Genomic DNA, 27,209 nt, shown 5'->3' with positions numbered 1-27,209 from the left:
GTCCACACATTGAATTTGGTTAAGTCTTTTAAATATCTTTAAATTTATGATAGTTATCCCTCCCTTTTTTCCTCTCTGCTATTTGTTAGCAAACCAGGCCATTAATTTTATAGAATTTCCTACATTTGAGATCTGGCTGATTGTATCTCTGTAGTGTTAAGATGTTCCTCTATTCCAGGTATTTCCTATAAACTAGTAGTTGAAGTCTAGGGGGTCGATCGGACTCATATTTTCTGTTTTAGCGAGAATACTTTTTAGATGGTGCTGTGTTTTCCTGCTGCATCAAATCTTTTCCTTATGTTGAGTTTGGTCACAGGATTCAGGTGTTGTCAGCCTTACCCTTTCATATAAAATTACCCTGTCAACCTATGAGCAACTATTGGTGATCATTGCCTAAATCCAGTATTTCATTAGAGGCTGTAAAATTCTGACATCGTAATTCCATCATTCCTTTCTAGTTTAATAGCTGGAATTCTTCTTTAAAGAACTTCCCCTATCAACTGTTTGTTAGCCCTGAAAACCTATTTGTGTAGGAAAGACAGAATAAATGCTTTATTTTATCCCTTTATTTACTAGTTTCCACAATAATTAGTTGGTGTTCTAATAATCTACAAAGGTTCTCAATTAGGTTTTAAAAATGTGTTTTGAGGCCGGGCGCGGTGGCTCACGCCTGTAATCCTAGCACTCTGGGAGGCCGAGGCGGGTGGATCTGTTGAGGTCAGGAGTTCGAGACCAGCCCGAGCAGGAGCGAGACCCCGTCTCTACTAAGAATAGAAGGAAATTATCTGGCCAACTAAAAATATATATAGAAAAAATTAGCCGGGCATGGTGGCTCATGCCTGTACTCCCAGCTACTCGGGAGGCTGAGGCAGGAGGATCGCTTAAGTCCAGGAGTTTGAGGTTGCTGTGAGCTAGGCTGACGCCACGGCACTCACTCTAGCCTGGGCAACAAAGCGAGACTCTGTCTCAAAAAAAAAAATTGTGTTTTGAGTACTAGTATGAACTCCTGAATTTTAACATAGTAGATATGTTTCAACCCATTGTAGTTATTCTTTTTAATGATCAAGTTGTCTCAGCTTTGACCAGTGGGAGCCCTTCTAGTTGGCTCCAGGATCTTTTTAACATGACTCAGTAGACTATAGTAGCACACCTCTACCTGAAACTGACCATCTCTCCAAGGAGCCACGGTTCCTTTACACAGGAAATGACAGCAAGAAACCAGAGTGTGGGTCCTGAGGGTTCTCATTGCTATGAGGTCGATCATTGCTTCTAGTAACAGAGCAGGTTTTTTTTTTTTAAATAAAAATTCCTCATGAATTTACACTGGTATTTCCAACTCAAATTTAGGATTATAGGGCTTTTACTTAATTCTGATTTTATATTTGTATCTTTTTTTTTTTTTTTACTTAAATGATATAAATCTTACTTCTTAATGGCCTAAACGTGTGTGTGTATGCAAATTAATATGATCAGAATTATAACTAACAACATGATAGTATTACTGAAAATAATGTAAGATTTCTTTGCAATTCCTTCTGTTTTAGGGCCACATCCCACTAGAGATGTCCAGCCATATTCATGCTCCCTTCTCTTTGTGGTCAAGCCGCCATCTTAATACATAGTTATGTTCTTTTATTTTCATTTGTTTTTAATTTTAGGAATTGCTCTAGGTTTTACATTTTGCTTTAATTTTGATTTATAATTATTTAAAATGTTTACTTGATTCCAAAGTCAAAACTCTAAAACAAAGTACATTGAGAGAAATCTGCCTTCCATCCCTGTCCTCCGACCTGTTCTCTCCCTCCCTTCTAGGTAACTGTTTCTTTTAGGTTTTGGTTTATTCTTGTCTTGAAACACACACACACACACACACACACACATACGCACGCACACGCGTAAATAGCTCTGAGGTTCTGTCCTTGTGTCTGCCACCTGTCCCTTTCTCAGATGCAAGGTGCCATCCCCTTCCTGCTGCACTGCGCCTGCCTTTTCCTCAGTGAGGGCCCTGGAGCCCAGGCCGTGCCTGCTCCCTTCCTCGCTCTATCAGGCAGGACGGAGCAGAGTTTATGGATGGTCGTTTGACTTATTTCTAGTCCTTTGCCACTTTAATATTGCTGCAGCAAATAGCCTTGCATCATTTCTGTTTGTGCCAGTGTATTCTGAGGATGGCTTTCCACAAAGGGCAAATGTATTTAATTTTTAATGATATATCATTTTTTCATTATTGTTTGTAAGAAATTTTAAAAATTTAGCTTGTACTTCTCCCTTGATGCAAGCATTTTTAAAAGAGCAAACACTCATTTTTAACTGTTAAACAGTGTGACAGGATTAAATGGAGTTTTCAAATAAGGAAAAAAGTCATCCTATTTCCACTCTCCTAACATCGGTATTTTGATTATTTTTGCATTTTCCTCTCTAGGTGCTTACAGTTTTTTCCACGTAGGTCTAATGATAATGTGATATGATTTCCCCCATTCACTCATTTATTCTGACAGTGTCTGAGTGTCCGTTATGAGCCCAGCACAGTGCTTTACGCCTGGGGATAGAGAGATGAGCAGGACAGATTTTCTACCCTCAGGAAGCTCATCTACGTGTCATAGACATTTTTCTGTGTTTCTTCATAATCTTCATATTTTTAATTTTGTTGAATGCTTAGATTTCTTTCAGCTTTTTTGTGCTGTAGATGCAGTGAGCCTTGTAAAGGATGCAATTCTGTTCTTTTATAGACTTTTCTTTTTCCTTTGGATCCATTCTTCAAAGTAAGATTATATTGGGTTGGCGGATTTGTCATTTTCTTGATCTTTGTCATATAGCGTTGCTATATATTCTGTTCCAGACAGATAGAGGCAGAAAGTGTGGTTTTGACCCCAGGATCTAGTATGGTGCCTGACACCCAGTGTGTATTTGCCAAGGAGTTGTATCCAGGGCCAAGAGCAGGCACTCCCACCGTCAGCCCAAGCTGCGCCTGCACCCCAACACCTGCCCATTCGCCCTAACCGCCCCCTGCACCCACACCCACAGTCTCTCCCTGCCACCTGCTGCCTCCAGAACTGCCACACCTCCCGCTCCCAAAGGTGGAAGCCCACCTCTGACCCCAACTTGCCCCGCTTTCTTTGCTCCCCATCTCCTGGGCCTTTCTACCCTGCAGGTGACTGACTCCACAACCACCGGCCTCCACCTGCTTTTATTTCCTGCCACTCCTCAGCTGCTCCCTCTCTCATCCCACCCTTCCAAGCCTGTTCCTGCCATCACCCTCCATTTTTTTGTCTTTTTGACAGTGCTCCCACCACACTGGCCCTGCCTGCCCGGCCCAACCCCCCAGCCTCCTCCACTGCTGGTTCCTGAGCTTGATGGAGCCAGTTCCATCATGCATTGCACTGTGGTTGCTGAGCTCGGTGGAGCCAGTCCCATCATGCATTGCACTGTGGTTGCTGAGCTCGGTGGAGCCAGTCCCATCATGCATTGCCCTGTAGTTGCTGAGCTCGGTGGAGCCAGTCTCATCATGCACTGATTGGTGCCATTGCAAATTTATGGCTTCCAGGTGCTGCTGGATTTGCAGCACTGCGTGGCAATCCTTCCCTTTGTCCCTCATCAGCTGCTTTTCACATTATCCTTGGCAGCTCTTTTAGACCTTTGCCACTTTCATCAGGCTCCCTTACCTCTCCCTGTCTCACACCAAGCAGGTGACCTTGCCTTTTACATCACAGAGAAAATAGAGGCCTTCAATCTTCATCCCCTATCGCAATGAAGGGAACCACCATCCGCTTTATTCAATTCCCCAGAGCTGCCACCTGGGAACCGTCGAAATCCTTCCCTCTTACCTTCTACATCCAGCTGGACCCAAGCTATGTCTCTTTTGTTTCCATCATAAATACATAACCCTTTCAGTTGCCCCTCCAGTCCCCTCCCCTATACATACGTGTTGAAGTTCTATCTCACTGAACACTCTCAGACCCTTTAATGCCCTGAGACACAGCTCAGAGTCCTCATGGGCCTCCTGTCCATTCCACCTCGACTCTACAGGTGTCTGCGCATCCCCTCTGCTCTGCTCTGCTCATCCTGACCTCCTTGCTCTTCCCAAATGCCTCCTCCCCTTTTACTTCTGTCAATCGCTGTCTCCCTTTAACAATCTCTCTCTCTCTCTCTCTCTCTCTCATCTCCATTTGTTTCTGTGGTCCCATCTGCTTGTCTCAGAGTTTGTTTACTTTTCTAGCTTTCTCATTGGCTTTTCTCTTTCAATTATAATCATGCTTCAGTCTCCCCTATCTCTCTGTTCCCTGGCCTTGACCCAGAGCTGGCCACCCACTCCTTTCCCTACTGCCAAGCTTCTTGAGGGAAGAACCTCTGTAGCCCCTACCTCTGGGCTCCCGCTCCGGCACCAGTTCCTTGGGCTGCCGCTGATGCTCTGGAAGCCGGTTGATAGGCCTCTTGCCATGACTCAATGAATCTTCTCGTTGTATAATCCAATGCTTTTGTTTTTTTAAAAAATAGTTCTGATTTTTAAAATACCATGAAATATTTTCATCACACGAGAGGATTGTATAGTAAACACCCATATACCTACCATTCATATTCAACAAATGTTAGCATTTTACACTTTTGCTTCATACCCATTTATTTTTTATTTAGAGGTTACAGATATGGTTACAACTCCCCTGTACTGCTCCTGCATCCCATCCTCCTCCTCCCTCCCTTTCCATGGGAAACTGCCATCCTGAGCTCGGCGTGTTACCTTCCCATCTGGGTTTTCATAGTCACGCCACTTGTATATGTGGCCCTGAATAAGACAGTGTCTTGTTTTGGGTGCTGTAAAACCTTACAGAGTTGGCATCAGATTATACATTCTGTTCTGCTGATTGCTTTTATTTCTTTGTGTTTTAGATCCATCCACATTGATCTGGATAGCTCCTGGTCATGCATTTTAACTCTTTTATATCATTGCATTCATATTTCTTCCACAGTTTATTTATCTATTCAGTGACTTTTCTTTTTTCCTTTGCTTGATCCATTTGCACCATTTTTTACTCTTGACCACTTTTGGGCATTTAAACAAATCTTTTTCACTGGATCCCACTAGGTATTTAACATTGCTCCAGCCCTGACAGTGGGATGAAAAGGTAACAGGACACAGCCCTTGCTCCTCCTGGAGTTCTGGTTTGGGAATCCTCTAAGCACTTCCTTCCCTTGGCTTCTGATGATAGTGGGTTTTTTGTTTGTTGGCTTGTTTCTGTTTTTTTGAGGCAGGGTATTGCTTTGTTGCCGAGGCCAGAGTGCAGTGGTGTCATCGCAGCTCACTGCAACCTCCAACTCCTGGGCTCAAGCGATCCTCCTGCCTCAGCCTCCCGAGTAGCTGGGACTACAGGCACGTGCTACGACACCTGGTTCATTTTTCTATTTTTTGTAGAGATAGGGTCTCACTTGTTGCCCAGGCTGGTCCTGAACTCCTGGCCTCAAGTAATCCTCCCACCTCAGCCTCCCAAAGTGCTAGGACTATAAGCATAAGCCACCACACCCAGCGTAATAATGGTTTTAGTAATAGTAATAGGCAACATTCATTTGGGGCATTCTGCATCCTAAACCCTGTTCTAAGCCCTTTACGTATATTAAGTCCTCTTATCCCCACAGCCCTGTGAGATGGGTACTATTATTATCCAGTTTTATGGATGAAGAAACTGAGGCTCAGAGAGGCCAAGGCCCTTGCCCAAGATGACTCAGCTAATAATATGCAAAACCCAGACTGGGGCGCAGCATTCAGATTCCACAGCAGAACCCGTAAGCGCTGCAGTGTCACCTCTTAAGCTCCTACCTCTTCCCTCACGTCTTATCTGTGTCTCCCTCTGTCTCCATCACTAGCCCTTGGTCCTTTCCAATCCCTCAGGGCTGGTGTTCTCCAGGGTATTGTCTTTAGTCTTCTTTTTCTTGCAGTATTAGGGTTCCCTCCATGGTCTCATTTGCCAGGGCCCCAGGGAGAATCTACGTGCTGGTGAGCACCAGGCTGCGATCTCGTGCCCAGGTCTCGGGAGCTTGTGAGTCCCTGCCCCCAACCACGTACCCCACCGGAGGGCTCTACCTAGAGGTCGGGGGAACTGTGCGGCGCCCTGACTCTAGCACCCAGCCCTGTTCTCTCTGCCTTCAGTCCTGTTCCTCTTCTGTTTTTCTCTATTTCAGTAACTGGGGGCCTAGGTAAAGATGACAGAGTCATCTTTGGTTTCTGTAATCATCCCGGATGGCCACTCAGCCATCTGTGGCAGCGTCTCCCCAACCTCCCCACTCCTTCCTGTCCCTGAGTCACACCTCATTAGAGCTTGGAGCATCTCCACCCACGAGCCCCTCACCTGCTGTCTGAGCTTTTGGAACCACTTTAGGTTTCCAAACTGTCACCCTCACTGAAACCAAGTATGCTCTTGTCACTCTTCAGATTTTCAATGCTTGGTGGCTCCCATTGCTCCTAGAATGGTCACCACAGGTCATAGTGGGCCATTGAAAACTTACTCCATCTGACGTCAGCTTGCCTTTGGCCTCTGCTCTATAATTCCACCGGGGCTGCCCTGTTCCTGCTGTTGAGAATTGTCACACTCCTCCAGAGTGTTGGCCCCAGAGCACATCACTGTACCTTGGAACGTGCTGTTCTCTGAGCCTGGAAGGCCCTCCTTCTCCCCTCCCCTTGCTCAGTGGGTGCATTTTCTGGGGCTGCTGTAACAAAGCGCCACATGGGTGAGACTCACAGCAACAGATGTTTTCTCTTGCACAGGTCTGGAGGCCATGAGTTCAACATCAGGGTGTTGTCAGGGTGTCGCTCCTTCTAGAGGGGGAGGATCCTTCCTTGCCTCTTCCGGCTTCTGGTGGTTGCTGGCTGCTTTGGCTTGGTGGCCACAGCAGTGGAGTCTGCATCTGACTTTGCATGGCCTCACTTCTCTCTTGTCAGTGTTTTGTCCCCTTGTCTTTCTCATAAGGACATTTGCAATTGCATTTAGAGCCCACCTGGCTAATCCCAGATAATCTCAGGAACTTTAACTTAATCACATCTGCGAAGACCCTTTTCCAAAGAAGGTCACATTCACAGATTCCAGAGATTTGATGCAGACGTGTCTTTTTGGGGGCTGCTGTTCAACACACTACCCTTAGCAGACTCCTACCTGTGTTCTGACATCTGGCCCTGTGTGCATTGCTCAGGCCGTCCCCTCCTTGCCTGGTGCGACCGCCCCATCCCTGATAGGCTCTGTGCATCCTCAGTGCATCACCTGGGATGATGTTGTGCAGCAAGGCACCTGTGGGCTTGTCTCTCCTTGTCTGTGGTCCTCTCATGTTCTCAGTCCCCGACACATGCTGGACATGCAGTCAGAGTTTGACACCTTGGAGCTATCGGGGACTTTTGCTTTTTGTAGTCAGACCCCAAGTCCTGTCACCATGCCTGGGTAATATTGCTGGAGCATCACCTTTCCTCACTGCTGGCAGCCAGCCCAGGCCTCCCCCTCCCACCTGGATTGTTGCAATAGCTACCTTGCTGCCCTTTCTGCTCTCAGTCTTTCATCGCTTCCAGTTGACTCAGAATACCACTGTCAGGATGAGCTTTCTAAAATACTGTTTTCATCTGTCACTTGGGCGGAAGCGTTAATGTCATATTGCTTCTGAGGCTTTAGTCTCACAGGCTTGCCCTCTTTTGTAACCTGCTGTCAACTGATCATCTGCAACTCTGTCCACATACTTCTGGCTCCCATACCTATTTTCCTACACTTCCATCCCTGCAATTAGTTCCATATTTCATTGCTTTATCTATAAATTGAAATTTTATGTGCTTTCATTTTCCCAAAAATGTCTCCCAAGCTCCTCTGAATCCCTCTGAGTGCTAATGTTCTCTCACTCCATGCAGACTGCAAAGATCGAGACCTCTTCAACCTCTGTCTTCTGTAGGCTGCAAAGTCTTCACTTCCTGTGAGAGTGTCCTACCTTGTCAGTGGCTCTTCCTTGGTTCCCTTCCCTGTGACATTCTTTTGTACCAGCCATAATTCATGCTTCAGGTGTGGCATGCCAGGGTTTACAAAGTAGTAGGAGGATGGTGCAGTGTTTTCCAATCCCCGTGCCTACAGAGGAGAAAATGCATTAAGTCATCCACTTGTTCAACAAATCCTAATAGAACGCAACATTTTGTGTTGCATGCTGCCAGGTCGTGAGGATGAGGTGGAGGACAAGGGACAAATCAGATGTGGTATCTGCCTTCTGAGTTCACTCTGCAATAGGTGGACAGGCAGCAATTATGGAATCATACAGAAAAAAGAAATACATGTATACCTAAGTATGCATGTCTATGCAGAAGTCTGGAGTAGAGCTTTTTAAGTGTTGACTGGGGACCTGGTTGGACAGGGTCCAGGGGTGGAGGAGTGGTGGAGGCAGTCAAGGTGGAAGGAGTGGCACATTCAAAAGCCTTGGGAAGGAAGGGCAGCAGAGAGCAGGAAGACTCAGTGGTCCCTGCGTGCAGAAAGCAGGGAAGGGAGGCAGGGGCCAGCTCTGTTTAGGGAGTTTGGTCTCGATCCTGAGAACACTTTTACTCATTTTGTGTTTCCCCTTTTGCCTTTTTTTCTCCTAGGTTAGAAAATCAAGTCAAGAAGTGCTCTTGATTCTTTTGGAACAAGACCTAATTTTCCAGCACGATATTGAAAGCAAAGTGTGTCCGATTCTGCTAGAGCTCTCTGCTGCAGACAGTGATGATGAATATAAAGTGGAAGCCGTGAGTGTAAGTGTGTCCAGGGAATGGCTGCCCAGCATCTGTGGGCACTGTCCCATAAGTTGACTTCCACAAGACTTGAAGTATTACACTCTTTCAATTTTGGCCAGCAACGTTCCCATGAACAAGATAGCCAGTGACTTGACCCCTAGGTCAGAGAAAGCTCACAGCTCAGCTCTGAGCGTGTTTTGGAGTGATCATCCTTGTAACACCAATTGTTTTAAGAAGGCAAGGCTTAGAAAATCAGAGTGATCTGGGCACAGTTGAGGCAGCTGGCCAAGACTTCTGCTGGCAAGATGCTGAGATATGTAAATCCTTGCACGTACTTGGACCATGGGCCTTGTTTCTCAAAGTAAGGAACCTCGTGTGGTATGTGAGATAATTTTAGGTGGTACTTGAACAGTTAAGAAAAAACTTTTAATAGATATATATGTGTCCATTTTATAGATTAGGAGAAGACACAGTAGGTGTGTAAACAGACAAGAAGAGTCACTGTGAGAAACATAGACATGGCCACAGTGTTTACAGCAGTTGGGAATTGCTGTTAATGTGTTTGTGCTCATGTCACTTAAAGATGTGCAACGAGAGGAATAGTATAAATGCTGCGTGACTTCTAGTTAATAGTACGGTGTCCTTGGGTTTGTAAGAGTCTGTACCCATTGTTAAATGATTGTACAATTGGGACCTTCTACTGGCTTCTGAGCCATGGTTGATGAGCTAGTGCTGGCTTTTACCAAGATGCCCCAGCCTGTCTTTGCGCCTTTTCCTTTGTGGCTGTGGGGGAGATCGTCAACAGGCCATCGTGTTTTCTTTGGCTGCTGCTCCTCCACTGACCCGTGCAAATGATGCTGTGTGGCATGACCCTTTGTGTTTGCATTGCAAGCAAATAGCTCTGGGATTATTCTAGCATTTTAGGACAAATTTGTACACAAAGGATTTAAAAAATCATAAGCATTAATTATGAGTACAATAAAAGATAAAGAAGATAGTTGTTTTCTTGTTTGGAAGAGAACAACGTTAGAAAAAGAAATTCTTTTTTAAAATGCAGAAACATTATATGCCATGGAGCTAAAAAATTGTATTAAAGCATCAGAACATTCAGCAATTATTCTTCATTTATGTAAAAGTTTTCTTAAACTACGCGTTAAAGATTTGGCTTTTTAAACTAATTTAATTTTTTGCATATCCCGTATGTTTATAAGATGAATCATATAAAGAATAATTGATTATTAAAATTCAAATTCTCCAGGGTTCTTTTATAAATTTCAAGTTTCTCTATAAGAAATTAAATTTATTTTGCAAAATGAACCTGGATAATATCATTTAGTTGGGGTATCTGGCAGTTGAGTATTGAACTTTACCACCTAGATCTTCTTTTTCATTTGGAAGTTGGTTAGGCGAGTTTCCAAGGTTACGACTGACAACCAAATATCTTATCCCTAAAGACTGATAATACCATGAAAAATAATGCTAAAGGCGTTTTTGCATGATTTTTATTTTGTTTTGTTTCCAAACACTCCATTCTTGTCAGCAACATCCTTCTTCTTCTTCTTCTCTTTTTTTTTTTTTGGTAGAAATGTTTAGAAAATATAACAAGCCTCCAAAAAGCTATTCTCACATATCACTTGCAAAGCAAATTAGTTCCCATAAATTGTATTTTTCATTCAAAGTGTGATGCTGATATCATTACTCAAATGTATAAGCTTTCAAATGTGGCTGCAAGAATAGAAGTGGTCTTGAACCCTCACCCACTGTGGCCCAGGCCGAGCACATGTCTGTGTTCTCCGTCATGTTTCTGGGGGATCTCTGCTTCTCTTCTCATGGACCCCGATGGGAGCAGAATGTGGGGTATCTTATCTGGCCCATAGGTGCTTTGGTCCGATTCCTTCCCCAGAGCCTGGAGGCCAAGGTGCCTTGGAGGGGACTTGCCCCACGGGCACCTGAGACTGGTGGAGCACAGACAGAAGTATTTTCTTTTAAGCTAGGAAATGACAATGTGGTTGGAGTGTGGGTTTCATTATTCAAGGAAGAGAAGGCCACGTGTGTTCTCTGTAGAGCTCCCCGAGGAGGGCAGAGTTCTGATTTAGCTGGTCTGTGAGTGATTCCGCAAATATTGCGGGCACCAATGTGTGTTTGTTAGGTGATTAAGGGAGTTGTCAGTTTGAAGGGTGATAGATGAGGAAAGAAGCAAATTGGGCTGGTCCGATGTCCTCTGTGTTTTTGGGCTCTCTTTGCAGCCATATGGTGTGAATGTTGTTACATCTGTATATACATAAACACACACCTACTCAGAACAGTGCTGTTTTGAAGGAATTGCTTTTTACTCCCAAGGAAACTACATTTCTGCATGGACAAAATGTATGTCTGTCTGATTGATTTTTCATTCTCATTGAAACTCGCAGTCATTTGATTCTGATGCTTACAGCTTCTAGTGCATGCATGATTAGGAAAACCAAAGATAGCCAACTACACATCTTGGGCATTTTAAAATTGAGTTATGCAGGACAACTTACATGTTGGGACATGGGTACCTGGTTCTTGTTTTCTCACATATATATGCATTTTCCTTTGTGAAGACTGTAGATACCCCAAGCAACGTTAGTAACTCTCTCCTTTATGCAGTCAGAAGGTTTGGTTCATATCTATTCTCTATCACTTAGTGACTGAGCTGTGAAGTTCTGTTTGTTTATTTCTCCCTCAAGATGGTGAGCTTCTCAAGTACAGAGCTATGGCATCTTTGCACCATCAGCACACAGCACAGTGCCAGGCCCAGAGTTGGTACTAAATAAATGTTAGTTGTTGGATGAATGAATCGGTAAAAACTGCAAGAGCTGTATCTTGTAATTATATCTAGACAGGATAAACAGGCCACCAGAGACCAATTATAATTCCTCTTGCTAGCAGGGAGGCCATTAGCATTCTGAGATTATAACTAATTGTCAGAAGCCTATTTTTTTCTCTCAACACGTTTTCACATTAAGGCTTCCTCATTTTTTGTCATCATTCCTATTTTTAAGCTCATTTTTATTTGTGCATTTATTTAAGAAGAATGTTGTGGTTACGTGCTATGAAGAATACTTGGCTCCAAGCAACTAAATGAAGATCTTCATTCCATACAGGTGGTTCCCAGAGCCACAGGAATATCAGTTCTTGTCACTTGGTGTGCTGACTCTTAATGATTCTGGATTTGTTTTATACTGTGTAGTAATAAGGTCATGTGGGTGTGGCAGATGGAGGGGGTGGATGGAGATAGTGGGAACGCTTTAGTTGCCTTGTTACCCTGGAGACAGAAGCCTCACATCCTCATTTATCGTGGCTGTCGTTTTGTATAACTCTGCTAAGCATCATATCAGAAAGATGTGTCCTCTAAGTTCTGAAGACACAAGCCTTTTCCTTATTTGTGTTATGAGCCAGTTTCCCCTTCCCCTTACCCCAGTTGGTTTTCTTTCCCCTCTTTGTCTGCTTATGTGCGGCTTCCAAATAGAATGATGAGTGGATTACTAACCCTGGACGTCCTTCTACTATAGAACAGCAGTGCTGTGTGTATAGTGAGAATAAAGACTGCAGAGACAGGAAGTCCTCCCTCCCGCCCTCCCTCCCTCCCTCCATCCAGTCATTCCCTGTAACCCCTCCTTTCCTCCATTCCTTCCCTCCCTCACTCCCTTCCATCCTTCTTTCTTCTCTTTTTCTTTTTTTGGGGCAGTGGGAGAATTCTTTTAAATTTTTGTTTTTGGTAACTTTTTGTTTTAATTTCTAACTTGCAGAATAGTTGCAAGAATAGTAATATAAACTCCTATGTACCCTTTAGGCAGCTTCTCTAGTAGTTTATATTTAGCTCCATTCACTTGATTATGTTCTCTCCCTCCCCCGCCCAGATATATACATAGGTACTGTTACATATATTTTCTGAGCTGTTTGAGACTAAGTTGGAGACATTGTATGCCTTTATATCTAAATGCTTCAATGTATGTATCCTAAAAACAAGGGAATTCTCTTTTACATACCATAGTACAATGATCAAAATCAGCAAATTTAACACTCATACAAGTGCTAATGTCTTATCCACAGCTCATATTCAGATGTTGTCATTCGCCGAGGATCTAATCTGGTATCGCTCATTCCACTAAGTTGTCCATCTCTTTGGTTCCACTAATGTCTTTGACAGTAACCATATCTTACAGTCTACTGTGATATCAGTATAACCACTCTGGCATTTTTATGCTTACTGTTTATTATAGTACTTTTATTTATATTCTTTGACTGTCAACCTGTATGTTTTTATATTTAAAGTGCTTCTGTTAGCCTATAGTTGGGTCCTGCTTTAATATCCAGTCTGATAATTTCTGCCTTTTAATTGATATGTTGAGTTTCTTTATATTTAATGTAATTATTGATGTGTTTGGAGTTATTTTTGCCATTTCTCTATTTGTTTTCCATTTGTCTCATCTGTTTTTGTAATTCTGTTAATTCTTTCCTGCTTTCTTTTGGGCTAATCAAATATTTTTGTATTGCATTTTAATTCCTCTATTGAGGATTTTCAAAAAAATATGGCATCTTGCAATGGTGTGGTTCTCTTCACTTACTTTCATCCTTTGCACTGTCGTTTTCATATGTTACATTATAAACCTGGAAACACAGTATTATCCTTTTTGATTTAAAGAGTTATATCTTTTGAAGTAAGTAATACAAGAGAAAAAATAACCTTTTATTTTCTCATTTTTACCATTTTTGGTGATTTTCATTCCTTTTTTTCCTAGACCTGTGTAATCACCTGGTATCCTTTTCCTTAAATCTGAAAAACTTTAGTACTTTTTGTTGTTCAGGTAAGCTGATGATGAAATTTCTCAGTTTTTTTTTTAATCTAAAAATGTCTTTATTTTGACATCATTTTTGAATGATAGTTTTCTGGATATAGAATTGTGGGTTGACAAATTTTTTTGTTTTCTATTTTCTTCTTTTAGTACTTTAATGATGCCATTTTGTTGTCTTTTGGTCTTCTTTGTTTCTCATGAGAAGTCAGCTGTCGTTTATATCGTACTCCTGTATATAAAGTCACTTTTTTGTCTTCAGCTGCTCTTGAAATGCTTCTCTTTATCTTTGGATTTTAGCAGAGTGAGTATTTATCCTGCTTTGTGTTTGTTGAACTTCTTGGATTTGTGTGTTGATGCCCTTCACCTAGTTTGAGAAGTTTTTGGATATTGTTCTTTTAAATGCTTTTTTTCTTTGTTATTCTTTTGTTCTCTTTTCAGAGAACTTCGTCTGTGACTTAGATTACACAAAGTTGGGACTCCTGATACTGTCTTATAGATCTTTGAGGCTCTGTTGTTCATTTTTCTTCAATCATTTTTCTCTTCAGTTTTTAAATTGGATAATTTTTTATTAATCTATCTTTAAGTTCATTGACTTTTTTTGACATCTCCAATCTGCTTTTAGGGCTATCTAATAAATTTTTTATTTCAATTATTATATTTTTTCAGGCCTAGAATTTCCATTTTGATATTTCATAGAATCTTTACAGTTTACATATTTCTGATAGTCTGTCTCCTCTTCTTTATGCGTATGTTTTCCTTTTATTCCTTGAATATATTTATAACAGCTCCTTTGAAGTCCTTGTCTGGTAGTCGCAACATTTGGATCATCTTGGTGTTGATTTCCATTGACTACTTGTATTATGGGTCACTTTTTTCCTATTAACACAAGTAGTGATTTTTGGTTAGACACTGGACATTATAAATGATATATTTTAGAGACTCTGGATTTTGTTACATTTCTCTAAAAGTAGATTTTTTTTTCCTAGTAGGTAGTTACCTTGATTGATTTCCAACTCTAAACTGTCCACCTTGTGTTGAGCATCAGCTGAAATATTTGCTCATTTTGTTTAATTTCTGACTGCTGCTTTTTTGTAGGTCCTCTGGGATCTCCTCCACACATATATAATTAATCAGCCAAAGATTTAAGCAATTTTATGCATAGATTTTGGACCTTACTTGCAAATCTCTCATTACAGTTCATCTTTTCAGGGTAGCCTACCCTCCAGTTCCTGCCTTTTGATCATTTTTTACTGCTTTTAAATGGTTGTTTTTTGTTTTGTCATGATTCTGTAATTGTTACTTACAGAAGGGTTAGTCTGACTAAGCTATTGTGCTATTGCTAGAAATCTTGATTCTTTTTTATAGTTTTCATTTCTTTGATGAGATTACCAGTCTGTTCATTCATTATGATGCTATTTTCCTTTTAGTCCTTGAGCATATTTATAATAGCTGCTTTAAATTCTTTTTAAAGTATACTAATTCCAGTATCTAGATTTTCTGTGGGTTTGTTTCTATTGACTGACATTTTTCTTATATATAGGTCACATTTTCCTATTTCTTTCTTTCCTGTTTCTTTTCATGTCTATAGATTTTTTTTTTCTATTGTATTTTGTTGATAAAACATTGTAGAAGCTCTGGATTTTGTTATTTTCCTGTGAATAGTGCTGACTTTGTTCTAGAAATCAGTTCAGATTCTGTTTCCCCTGTAGTAGGCAGCACCTGAAACAGCTCAGTTCTTTCATCCTTCAGTTACTGCTTTTCTCTGTGAACCTCACCATCTCCCCTATGCATGCATAGTTCAGAGATCTGCCAAATATTAGGGTAAGAGTTAATCACAGATTTTGAGGGCTTTCCTTTCTTTGACTCCCTCCTTTCCTTCCCAGGATTTTCACCCTCACTTTCCAGCTGCGCTGGCAGCCCCAATCTCCGTTCTCTGACTTCCTGAGCCAATAGAACTGGAGCTTTTGCTTGAGGTCTAGCTACCCTGCATACCCAGGCAGAATGGGGAGTGCCTTTAGGCAAAAAGCTGCATAAATGCAAATTTTACCCAGTGTGGTTTTTTCCTTTCAAGAGTCTGCTCTGCTTTAGTTGCTGCCAGGGTTTATTTCCTGGTGCCTACAAATCATTTTTTATACGTTGACCTGCTATTACAATATGTTTCATCTCACCACTATTTGTTTTTAGTCACATTACTTAACCTCTTTCAGTGTTTCCTCATCTGGAAAAATGGGGATAAATAATACCCATGCTAGAGGGTTCTTGGGAAGGTAAAATGAGTCACTGTACAGAAATTATGTATTGAGCACAAGCTGGGTACTAGGCAAATGGTAACTCTTGAGCTTCAGAAAACCCTTATCTGAGTCAAACTGGGCCAATATTTGGCCTTCTGTTTGTCACAGAACTTGACGACACTCAAAAGAAGTTGTACTTAATTTTTCCTTCTTGGATATTTTGGCAATATTTTGAATATTGGCTTTTGGAACATGTCTTGTTATTGGTACATGTGACTTACATGCTTTGGTATTTCAAGTGATTCTAATTTTCTTGTTATTTATAGATGATCTGCAAAATGGCTTCAATGCTGAGTAAGAGCACAGTTGAACGCCTGCTGCTCCCTCGATTCTGTGAACTGTGCGGTGACGGGAAGCCCTTTCAAGTTAGGAAGGTGGGAACATAAAAGTTTCAAAACTCCTTAAGTTAAAAAATTCCAAATTGATTTCTCTCTAAAGTTTCTGGACTTCTTCAGTAGACGTAGGCTATAGGAAAAAATGTGGCTAGCATAAAGTGTATAAGAAAAATACCTGAACAGTGTTGCCAGTTTTTAATGCAATTAGGAAATGCATAGAGACCTAGAGATAGGATTCCCTGTGAGTAAACCTGTTGGGCTCAGGACAGGATGGGAGTTGTGGGACCTTGCTGGCTTGTGGTTACATGCTGTTACCCAGGCATGCAAGGTCTTTCATGAGCTGGGGCGATTTGTTCCAGAACTCTCTTAATGTTTGCTGTACCTTCCAACCCCATCCCCAGCTTCCCTTTTAGTTCCTTGTCACTGGCTGTCAAGTTCTTCCTTCTAAAGTCCGTTGCCATCACTCCCTGAACACCGTGCTGCGTAACTGGCCATCTCCCCTCTGGTCTCTCGTCACGTTGCATAGGCAAGACACGATAGGTCTCATTTACTGTGCAGAGAATGTTAAGGGTCTGTTTTGCCCTATTGCTAACCAAATGCATTATGTATCAAAATCAATTAGGAGCCAGAAAAAAATCTTAGAATTTGGTGCCTTGTTGTAAATCTTCTGTTTTCGATGCAGTGGCGGCACTGAGCACAGTGCTGTGTGGGCGATGGGCCGGGCGAGGGCTTGGTAGCTGCCTGGCTAGAGGGATGATTGCTTTCAGGGCTCCTGCTTGTTAGCTTTTCCAATTTGTTAAGACAAAAAGAAAGATAATAATAGGTATGCCTTTTGCCTTTTAAAGGTGTGCGCTGCAAATTTTGGTGATATTTGTCATGCTGTTGGACAAGAAGCCACTGAGAAATTTTTGGTATGTGAATTTTGTCACTTATAATTGCTGATTCACTTCACAGTGCACTTTCAAAATCAGTCGTTAAGTTTTATATTTATGAGTCTGTTACTTTGGAATGGCAGCTCAGTTTTGCATTCATCAGTTCAACTTTCTTGACTTCTGAAGTTAACATTTTCCTGAGTATTAGGCAGCTGGTCTGTGGGATGAGCTGGAAGCAGCCCCCGTCCTCTTTCCTGTGGACTTTGTTGTCATCTCCTCACAGGTCACTTTCTCCCAGTTTCTTCTCAGTGTCCAAGCCACCATCTCCACCTGCTCTCCACTGTTCTGTATGGAACACCACTCGACCACCTCACTCCTGGGCCTCAAAACCATTGGGATGTTTTTCTTGGTTTGCAGGTTAAAATCTGGAGCCTCAGTGGCCTTCCTGGTCCCTCACAGGTGCCTTTCCTTCCTCCCTTCCAGTCACTGTCCTCAGTTCTGAGTGCCACCCTTGGCCCTCTCTGGGCCCCCCGAATCCCGGGGCGGACCAGGCATTATATTCATAAAATACGTTTAAATTTGCAACTATATTTTTGATAAATTCCCACATGATTCTGATGCACAGCAGGGTAGAAAGCAGCTTCACCAGCCAGCCAGGTGACCTTCCGCCTTCCACGAGGCCTCCTGCTCTTTCACACATCTGGGCCGCTGCTCAGGACTGTCTCTGTCCTGAGGGCGTCTTCCCTACCTGGTGGGACCCTACTCACACTTCACACCAGCTTGAACACGCCCCTGTGACGTTCTTTCCTTGTCTAGACTTGCCTAACCCCTGTGCCAGAGCGAAGGGACATCTCCCCTTCCAGCTGTCCAGGGACGTTTTGTCCAGGCTGCCTCAGTGCAGTTTTGCCGATGGGAGCTTCTCAAGGGCGGGGACCGCGTCATGCTCGTCTTTGTTCCCCAGTGTCTGCCCAGGAGCTGGCACTCAGACTGCCATGTTCCATGAGCATTTGTCACTTTTGATAGAATATACTATAGTACCTGTGTGGTTGGAGCCCAACCTCAAAACATGTAATGTTTAAATTGATTTTTAAATTTAAGTTCAGAGCTCATTTTATTTTATTTAAAGTATAAGCCATGTCAACATAGTTCTGACTCAAGAATAATTTTTAATGGGCTGTTGCTTTGTTTTTTTTTTTTTTTGAGACAGAGTCTCACTCTGTTGCCCAGGCTAGAGTGAGTGCCGTGGCGTCAGCCTAGCTCACAGCAACCTCAAACTCCTGAGCTCAAGCGATCCTCCTGTCTCAGCCTCCCGAGTAGCTGGGACTACAGGCATGCGCCACCATGCCCGGCTAATTTTTTCTATATATATTTTTAGCTGTCCATATAATTTCTTTCTATTTTTAGTAGAGGTGGGGTCTCGCTCTTGCTCAGGCTGGTCTCGAACTCCTGAGCTCAAACGATCCGCCCACCTCGGCCTCCCAGAGTGCTAGGATTACAGGCGTGAGCCACCGCGCCCGGCCTGGGCTGTTGCTTTGAATATACAGTGAGTATTATCTTATACTTAATATTATTATCTAAATGAAGAGCAACAGTGACCAACATACTAATCTTTCTGTAGGTAGATGTTTCCATGATCATGTCATATTTCCATTTGTAAAGAATTTTAGGCTAATTATTCTACATTAGGATATTAAAAACAAAGCCTTTTAAAAGGATAAATTTTCAAAGAAGATGTAATCATGATTGATGCAGATGTAAAAATGAACATGTCTCAAAGATTTTGTTTAACTCATTTATTAATGAGGGAAACCAGTAAGATATTATAGCCAGTTTAGTGGCAAACACACAGCACTACACATTGATAAACCAAGGAATACTAAGGTGAACTTACACATGGATTCAAAACTGGTCAATTGCATTCCACTGGACACAGTTTGCATTTCTGTGGAAGAAATTATTTGCAATACTATCAGTTTTTAACAACTTATTTTCTATCACTAGAGTTGTAAAATACTCTACTCAGAGATAGGGTTACCTGGATGAGTGAGTTAGTTGGGACATCCACTAATTTCAAAGTCTTTCACAATCTTTCTCTGTACTTCACATAATAAATACCAGTCATTCTGCCTTTTTGGAGGTTTTCTTTAATCTGTTAAATGTCACCAAGTCATTTACTAAAATTAGGTGGTAAAGGAAATGTTTCTTCTACTTACAGTTTTTGTTTCAAATGATTCCTTTCAGACCAATATGTATTTCCCTTTTTTTTTTCCATTCATTTCTGGATATGCCTTCACTACATCATTAAAACAGCTTCTCCCCTTTCTCAGGGTACTCTGATTTGAATGACACTATTTTATTGTTTTGGTAGATCCCAAAGTTTTTTGAGCTGTGCTCAGATAACGTTTGGGGGATGCGGAAAGCCTGCGCCGAGTGCTTCATGGCGGTGTCGTACAGCACCTCCCCCGCGGTCCGCAGAGCCACGCTCTCACCTCTCTTCATCAGACTTGTCAGCGACCCCTGTCGATGGGTGAGTGCCATCAGCACTGTCAGTGGTGACACTGGCCTCTGTCCTGTCGAACTGTCTGTCGAGCTGTCCAGCCATGCTGGGCCTCCAGGTCTCGTCGTGGGTTGGACTTGGAACTGTGTATTTTGTCCTTTCAGTCCACTGATTGGCGTGATCAGATTTAGACCTTGTGAGGTATAAGTTAAAACAACTGAAAGCTCAGACGCTTTGGGGTAAATATTAAGAAAGTGGCGCAGGCTCAACATTTATATTGAGTGACTGTCACAGAAGGAAGCAGTACAGCTGGACTGTTAGCCTTTTCTGGATTATCATAAACATGCCTGTAGCAACCAATAGGGTCTGTCCCACTACTTTATAAAGTCTGATATTATTCAGTATGAAATTAATATTCTGGAAGAATAAGAACTACATTATAAGGCCAAATTTTTCCTTATTTTCTGTAGAAAAATAGTTTATTTGGAATTTAGGGAATGATTTAGAAAGCAGTAAATCTGCATAGACATAACGTTGTGACAGTGGCTTGTCTGGTGAGCAGCGTGTGTTTCCGCCTGGGATCAGACCCGGCCACCACAGGCTGACACTGTGTTCACCGCGCCCTTCTGTCTGGTTGCAGGTGCGCCAGGCTGCCTTCCAGTCCCTCGGCCCCTTCATTTCCACCTTTGCAAACCCCTCCAGGGCTGGCCTTTATATCCGGGAAGATGGCACCCTGAGCATCCGACCACCGGCCCAGGATCTGGACTCCGAGTTTGCCTCTGGCTTACCCACTCCTGGCAGCGGTGGTGACACTTCCTTGGCCAGGTACGCTCCCGCAGGATCAGTCCCAGGACCTCTGCTTCACCTCAGGAAGCCACCTAAAATTCTATCAATTATCTCATCTAGTTTTAGTAACAGTGACCTTCTGGGCAAGATGGAATATTAGACCTTTAATTATGTAAAGAAGCAAAAAGTAATTGCAATAATGATTTTGAAACATGACTACTGGGTTATAAATAATGAAGCTACTGTATCTCCTAAATTTAGATAAAATATTCATTGAGAGTAGTGATTAAATAACCTATAAAGAAAATTTTCTCCACTTTTTGATTAATGAAGTTCTTCGGGTAATTTACATAGGGAAAAATGTGATGTCTCGTAGATGTACTTTTGTGACATGGGGTGTTGCACAGAAAGGTGATGTTTCTGACCAACATTAGTAGGCCCTACACTGTTTTTCTAGTGTGGTGATTGATCTTGGCTTTTTATATCTTTCCTCTGAGGATGATGGGTATGTACTAAGGCAACTATTTGAGGTGGTTTGTAACCATCTCTCCATTGTTAATTTTACGCAGGAGTGTGAGAGTGGGCAATTGATACCTCAGGTGATAACAAATCCTTTTAAAGATTGGCGCATCCTTCCTCCTTCCTTCTGCCCTCAAAGTTCATGGGCTCCTGCTGTGTGTCAGGCTCACATTCAGTGTCTTCCTCATAAGACCTTCAGAGGAGTTAGCAAGTCCCCAGCTCTCCCCGCCTCCCCCTTTAGTTCCTGAGCTTGCCCTGGCGGGGGTGCTAGCGAGCAGCGCGGGGAAGAAGTCGTGCCCCTGAAGGCGCTTGGGCAGGAGCCAGGGCTCGGAATATAGTGGAAGGAGGGGCTGAACTTTGACGTGGTATTTTCAGAGCACATCATACTCCCAGTGGGGCAGTGGGGCCTCATTGAACCTCTTATCCTCTTGTGAGGTTTCAATCTCCTGACAGCAGGAGACACGAGGGTGGCAGGTGGCTTCTCCCTGTTACCTTCAGTCTATTACATGGTGCTAAAAGTTTGCTTCCCTCAATTTAACCTAGTTCAACAAAGCCTTTGCAGATGGAGCCAGATCTACCCACGGAAGGGACATCAACAGAAACCAGTGGTTTCCTGCATATCACAAGCTCCTCGAAGGGCCTAATGGAAAACCCAGCGGAAGGTTCTGCTTTGGCTGGGGCTGAGTTGGCCAGACCTTCCTCAGAGGCCGGTGCCTTCTCCGAGCTCCCTGATGTTCATGCCCTCCCCATCAGCCGCCACCCTGGACCAGATTCCTGGGCCTTCCCAGGGAGCTCTGAGGATATGTTCAGTAATTTTCTTTATTGGCGAACTCCTCTCCCTGACATAAGCACGGACTTAGAGCTACTTCTGAGTGAGGCTCGGCCGCAGGAAGAAGACTGCAGCAGACCTGAGACTGTGCATAACAGCTGTGTGGCCAGGAGTGAGATTCAAAAAGTCCTCGATAGTTTGCAGGAACATATGATGAATGATCCAGATGTCCAAGGTAAATGTTGTCCATTGTAATTGAAGAGAAGATGGGATATTTCTGTGTTGGCATTGCATGTCACCACTTCCTTCTTCCTCAGGCCTGTCTACTGATGCGTGTGTGCACCTGTATTTGTTTACACTGTGCACACACTTGTCCAGTCTCACTACATCTGGAACAGCCAGAGATATCTTCATGCAAGAATTTTACCTCCTTGTTTTGCAGACAGACATGCCCACAGTCTGAAGTCCGTTCTGATAGGAAAGTGGACAGTTCTTGGGCATATCTGTAAGCAGTGGAAATTTTATTAGCTCCTTAGACACGATTACATCATTTCCCAGGTATAATGCCCTTTCTGGTTGTGAAAAGCTAAGGATGGTGCTCCTTTTGGAGCCCGTTAACTCAGCCCTTAGCTAAACTTTAAGGTTTTGGTCTTTATACAGCAAGGAAAAATACAGCGTCTTCTTTGGGGTATTTCTCATTTCATGACTAGTGCTCCCACTGAGCGCCTGACCTAGGCCTGCAGTCCACACCCATTGTCACGACTCTTCTTTCTCTAAACGGTGCTGCATTTATATTCTTCCTTGAGTTGGGGAAATTGGAAAAAACAACACTTGCTGCTGTTTCTGGGCAGAGATTTGTGAAGCTTTCGGGAAGGGAAATGTGAAAATCTGGTTAGCCCTGTGATTATTCTTTGTCCTTAAGTTTATGAAGGAAATTAAATCAATGTTTGCTGAAGGAATGAGTACACGTAACATACCACTTCTAATAGCTATAGACAAAGGTCTGTTTTTGGAAAACACATTACTGAAGCTGCCTTATAATCCCCAATGCCAGGGCCTGGGCTGGGGGTTAGGGGAGCGCTGACTGGAGCAAGAGCCCCTAGTGGTCTGGTTGAGGGGACTGTGCAGGCAGCCACTGTGCGGGTGTGGGGAGGGCTGGGAGAGGAGGGGCCGCACTGTGCAGAGGAGACGTCTGGGAGAAGACCTCAAAGAGCAGGTCGTATTTGCCCTGGGCTTTAGAGGGTGGCTGGGAACCCGCCGTCCAGAGAAGTCAGACGGTGAGTTTCAGAGGGTTCTTTCAGCTCCCTGGAATCATTGTGTGTAAAATCTTGTATGTATATGCATACTTAATTTCTATGTAAGAAAGGGCCCACAGCTTTCTTCAGAGCTCAGAGAGATTCTGTTATCCCAAAAGATTCAGAAATAAATGACATGACATGTTTTATTTGTGAACTGGCTGTGGCGGGAAATGTTGCTTAGGCCATTGGGAAAGGCCTGGTGTGCTGCACTGAGGAGATGGGACCAGCTACAAGCTGTAAACATTGTACTGAATCTTGGGGTCCATTGGATTTAACAAGTGAAAACAGGATGCAGGAAGTAGTGTGTGTGTGTGTGTGTGTGTGTGTGTGTGTTTTGGGAAATTGGGGAACATAAAAATATCTAGTTTATTTTTACAGAAGGACATGCAAAATGTGTAATCTTTACTGTTCAGAGGGTCTCAAACAGTCATACTGTAGACAGAAAAAAATGGGTAGTCCTTGGGGCTTGCTGAGTGAGATCATTGCTTATCTGTGTGTAAAGGATTTATTCATGCATGGGCGTGTGAGTGTGCACGTCTGGCAGAGAAGGCAGCTAGCTGCTCTCTATATGGGAGCAGGACAGCTTCACCGAGGCAGTGGACCTCCCAGACAGCATCGTTCATTGACATCATGTTGTCTGTGAAAGATGGTGGAGTCAAACTCTGATTTTTCCTAATTGAGGCTTTTCAAGTTCAGATTTGATGTTCTGTGCATGGCTGGCGTTTAGTTGAAATAGTTACTGTTAATGGCTGTAAACATCACCACCTTGCTGAGAGCTTGTTTTGAGACTGCGGAACACTGTTACTGTGCAGCCCTCAGCTTCGGAGCAGATACGGGGTATGTGTGTAGTGTACCTACATCAGACAGCCTGGAGCAGATGGTGTTGTTTTGAAGACTTCTCTGAAGCAAATCCCCACAAACCAAATAAAGTTGTTAAAATTCTTGAAACTTCCTTTCCTGCAGCTCAAGTTCAGGTATTATCAGCTGCACTGAGAGCTGCACAGCTTGACTCCGTGAATGAACCCGAGAGCAAGCCGACAGAAGGGCTAAATGCAGTGTCCATTTCAGAGCCCAGCTCTGCCTCTGACAATCAGATGGCTCTGTCAGCTTCATCATCTCAGAATGAGCTCTCCGTGGCCAGGATATTACAAAGCACAGTAAGTATTTGCCCTATCCCTCAGCCACCGAGGATGTGACAGAAATCACAAAGCTGCATTTTCTTTTATTAATATATCCCGGCAGAGATGATAAATGGCAAATTTCATTTTATTCTTAAGGTCATGTTTTAGATAACTAGACAACCAATCAATCAGATGATTGATAATGCTGACTGTCTACCACAAAAACAGGGTGGGGACCAAAAACGTACCTTCTCTCTTCTCTAACAATGACTAGAACTTACTCTGGGGTGGGGTGGGGTGGGGGGAGTTAACCATATAAACATTCCATGTCACTGCTAGCAGATATTTACATCTTTTAATGATAGTGGAAGGCAAATTCTTGCAGTTCCTAGAATTTAAAGTTGACAGGGCCTTAGAGATGATCATCACATCTGGTCCCTCGTTTTATAGGAACGTGTTGTTCCCTGGTTGCTCCAGGAGTGGCGCTGGCCTGCTGATCTCGGAGGAGAGGTTCCGGAAACCAGCAGTGACCACTGTCACTCACAGTCTGGAACCAGCTCCTGTGAGGCCTGAAGCTGGGTGGGGAGGGGCCCGTGCCTTATTCCTTACTTGGAGTCTCTCCAGAAGCTTCCTTACCCTCTTGTGTCTGGAGGCTCCTGTGCTTTGTTGATTTCTACAGAGCTTCCACTTGGACGAGCTTCAGCTGGGCTCTTTCACAGTTAGGGGTAAGAACAGAGGATTGAAAGTAGGGAGGGGCCTGGGATCCCGCAGTCGTCGGCATTTCAGCACCTTTCACCACCGTGTGCCATGACGGGTGATCTCTTCAAACTCGTGGTCTCAGGGCCAGAATACCAATTGTTTCTCTATTGACATGGTTTATAATTTGATATTAGTGATTAAATTAATGTATCCCTTCATTTACCCCCTAGGCCTGCTCTAATAAAGTAAAATAAAACAACAAATTTTAAAAACTTGAATGTAAAATGTTCAGGAGTTGGTTAAGGTTATCTATGATTAATAAGAAGTGAGATAATATTCTCTTTTGCTGGCTTGTTTCTAAAAAATTGGCAAGAAAACTCATGTTACCCTTGTTACCTGGAGTGCAAAAACCACGTGTTAGGTAGAAAGATGTGGCCATATTTACCTTGGTGGGGATGTGATAGTGTTTGGGCTTCTTGATCATAGGCAGAAGTGAAGAAAAAAAAAAAGAAGAACAGATTCGTCCAAGTTGGGTCTCTTCCGTTGCAGCTGGAGAGGGGCTTGTATAACTGGGCCCTTGTTTTATGGCTGTGGTTGTCAGAGCTTTTGAATTTGCAGTTTGTCTCCAAGGTTCTAGTGGGATCGATCAGGTTGCATCCAGTTGCAAAAGAAGGAAAAGGAAACAGAAAACTCACAAGCACTTGAACAATGAGGAAAACATCCTCTTGCACAAATGATAGGAAGAGGGGCTGAGGCTGGGGGGCTCCAGGGCTGGGGCTGCATACCTGGGCTCCCCCCTCCGCCCTCCACTCTGCTGTGGTGGCCCCTTCAGTGTGTGACGCCCAGTGGAAGGACGGGCTTGTGTCTTCCCACCTGTCTCTCTTGAAGAGCAAGGAAACCCTGGGCCAGAGACCCACCTCTTGCCCTTTCCCTCGGCCTCCCTGCACTGGCCACAGTTGTGTTGGGCGTTCTTGGGTTTAGCATGCTGGGCTGGGTAGAAAGCAAGGGAATCGTCCCATCAGTTCCCTGGTTCACTGGAAAGGCGGGTTCACTAGAAAGGAGGCTGTAGGGCGGTGCACAGGTCCCCAGTCAGTGTGCTGCCCTGCTCAAGGGTATTCTGGAGAAGTAAACTCACAAAATCTTTTGGGGTTGCCTTGACTTGGCTTCTGGAGAAAGTGCTGCACTAACACCTGCACTGAAGACCGTGGGATAGAATTAATTCCTCAGAGGATAAGAAGGATTCCAATGGTGCAGGGAGAATTTGAGGTCTTAGGTTATCATACCAAAATATTTCTGTTTTACCATGTCCTCTGTTAAAATAAAAGTATACTTCATTGAAAACCTTGGGAATTGAAGGTTCTGGTAGCATGCCTCAGAGCAAACGAAGCATCTATCGGTGTATTAATCGACTTTCCCGGATCATATATTGAGCTGATTTGTCAGAATCCATTAAGCTGGTAGACAGTATGACATTTCAAGTGCAAGTTGGAAATCCATGTTATGGTTGAAGGAGAAGGTCAGGTCCATCTCAGTTAATGTTAATCAATGATCAGAGACCAATATGTCACTGTTGAATGTTCTTGCTCATTTTAATTGTTAAGCTAATGTAAAAGTTCATCAGCAAACATTAGGAGTATTTGCACATGTGAAAACTGAGAACAGTTCTCCAAGTAAATACTCCTTTATCAGCCACATCTTTTCACTCAAGTTCACTGGGCTCCCCATGCCCCATTCTCTCTCTGAGGTCCACCAGGGCCACAATCTCTGATTCCCAAGAAATGCTGGAGCTGCTGGCTGTGCCATTTCTTGCAAACCTCATCCTTCCTTCTGGAGTGCCTTAAACGTGTGAATATTGGAGGGCATTGGTTAGCCATACAACGGAGACCCCAGGGCTTAAAGGGTAGTAGATGCAGACTCACATGGTTGGTACTCACCAACTTTAACTTCAGACCTTGTCTTTTTTATAAGGACCTCAAACAATCTTGAAATGACAATGTATGAAGTCAATTTTGCTTAGCACTTAAAATAACTGGTCTATACAATATCATATGTAACCATACAAATGCAGTTTTCAGCATCTGGAAAAATATCATTGAGTTGAAGGAAAGCTTTTGTCTTAGCTTGCATAAGAAGTCATTTCTGGCATTGAAAAAGGATATTTTGAAGGAGAGGGTTGGACAGATTCTTCCTTTGGAGCAAATTGCTAACATGTCCAATGAACTCTGTAGGATCCAGGAGAACCCCCAGATGGAACCAGTGACCATTTGGAGACTGGCCAGAGGCATGACCCCATCCTACTTGAGGAGAATAAATCTAAATTACAGGTTTGTTCCTTGCCGGGGAAAAAAGCAGCTCAAAGCTTTATATTTCTGAACATTAACTTTAAAAATGGCCATTGGAACCAAATATTTTTCTTCTATCAATGTTAATTACATATTAGTTCATATTCTGTGTTGCTAATAGCTCCTCTCCAACTTAAAAAAATAAAC

General features: G+C 43.1%; 1 protein-coding gene across 1 annotated transcript in view; it reads left to right on the top strand.

The window, feature by feature from the left end:
• Nucleotides 1-27,209, top strand: part of LOC138400579 (serine/threonine-protein phosphatase 4 regulatory subunit 1-like) — an 81,093-nt gene that overhangs the window by 44,553 nt on the left and 9,331 nt on the right. The window contains exons 6-13 of the mRNA XM_069495541.1: nucleotides 8,585-8,731; nucleotides 16,091-16,198; nucleotides 17,005-17,070; nucleotides 19,400-19,558; nucleotides 20,169-20,353; nucleotides 21,377-21,837; nucleotides 23,864-24,057; nucleotides 26,949-27,044. Of these exons, the coding sequence (XP_069351642.1) occupies nucleotides 8,585-8,731; nucleotides 16,091-16,198; nucleotides 17,005-17,070; nucleotides 19,400-19,558; nucleotides 20,169-20,353; nucleotides 21,377-21,837; nucleotides 23,864-24,057; nucleotides 26,949-27,044 (1,416 nt within the window). The remainder of the gene's footprint in view (nucleotides 1-8,584; nucleotides 8,732-16,090; nucleotides 16,199-17,004; nucleotides 17,071-19,399; nucleotides 19,559-20,168; nucleotides 20,354-21,376; nucleotides 21,838-23,863; nucleotides 24,058-26,948; nucleotides 27,045-27,209) is intronic.

Source organism: Eulemur rufifrons, chromosome 20, assembly GCF_041146395.1.
Source record: "Eulemur rufifrons isolate Redbay chromosome 20, OSU_ERuf_1, whole genome shotgun sequence".
Classification (NCBI taxonomy): Eukaryota; Metazoa; Chordata; class Mammalia; order Primates; family Lemuridae; genus Eulemur; species Eulemur rufifrons.
Note: the sequence above shows the minus strand (reverse complement) of the source record. Positions and strands in the feature narration are given on the sequence as shown.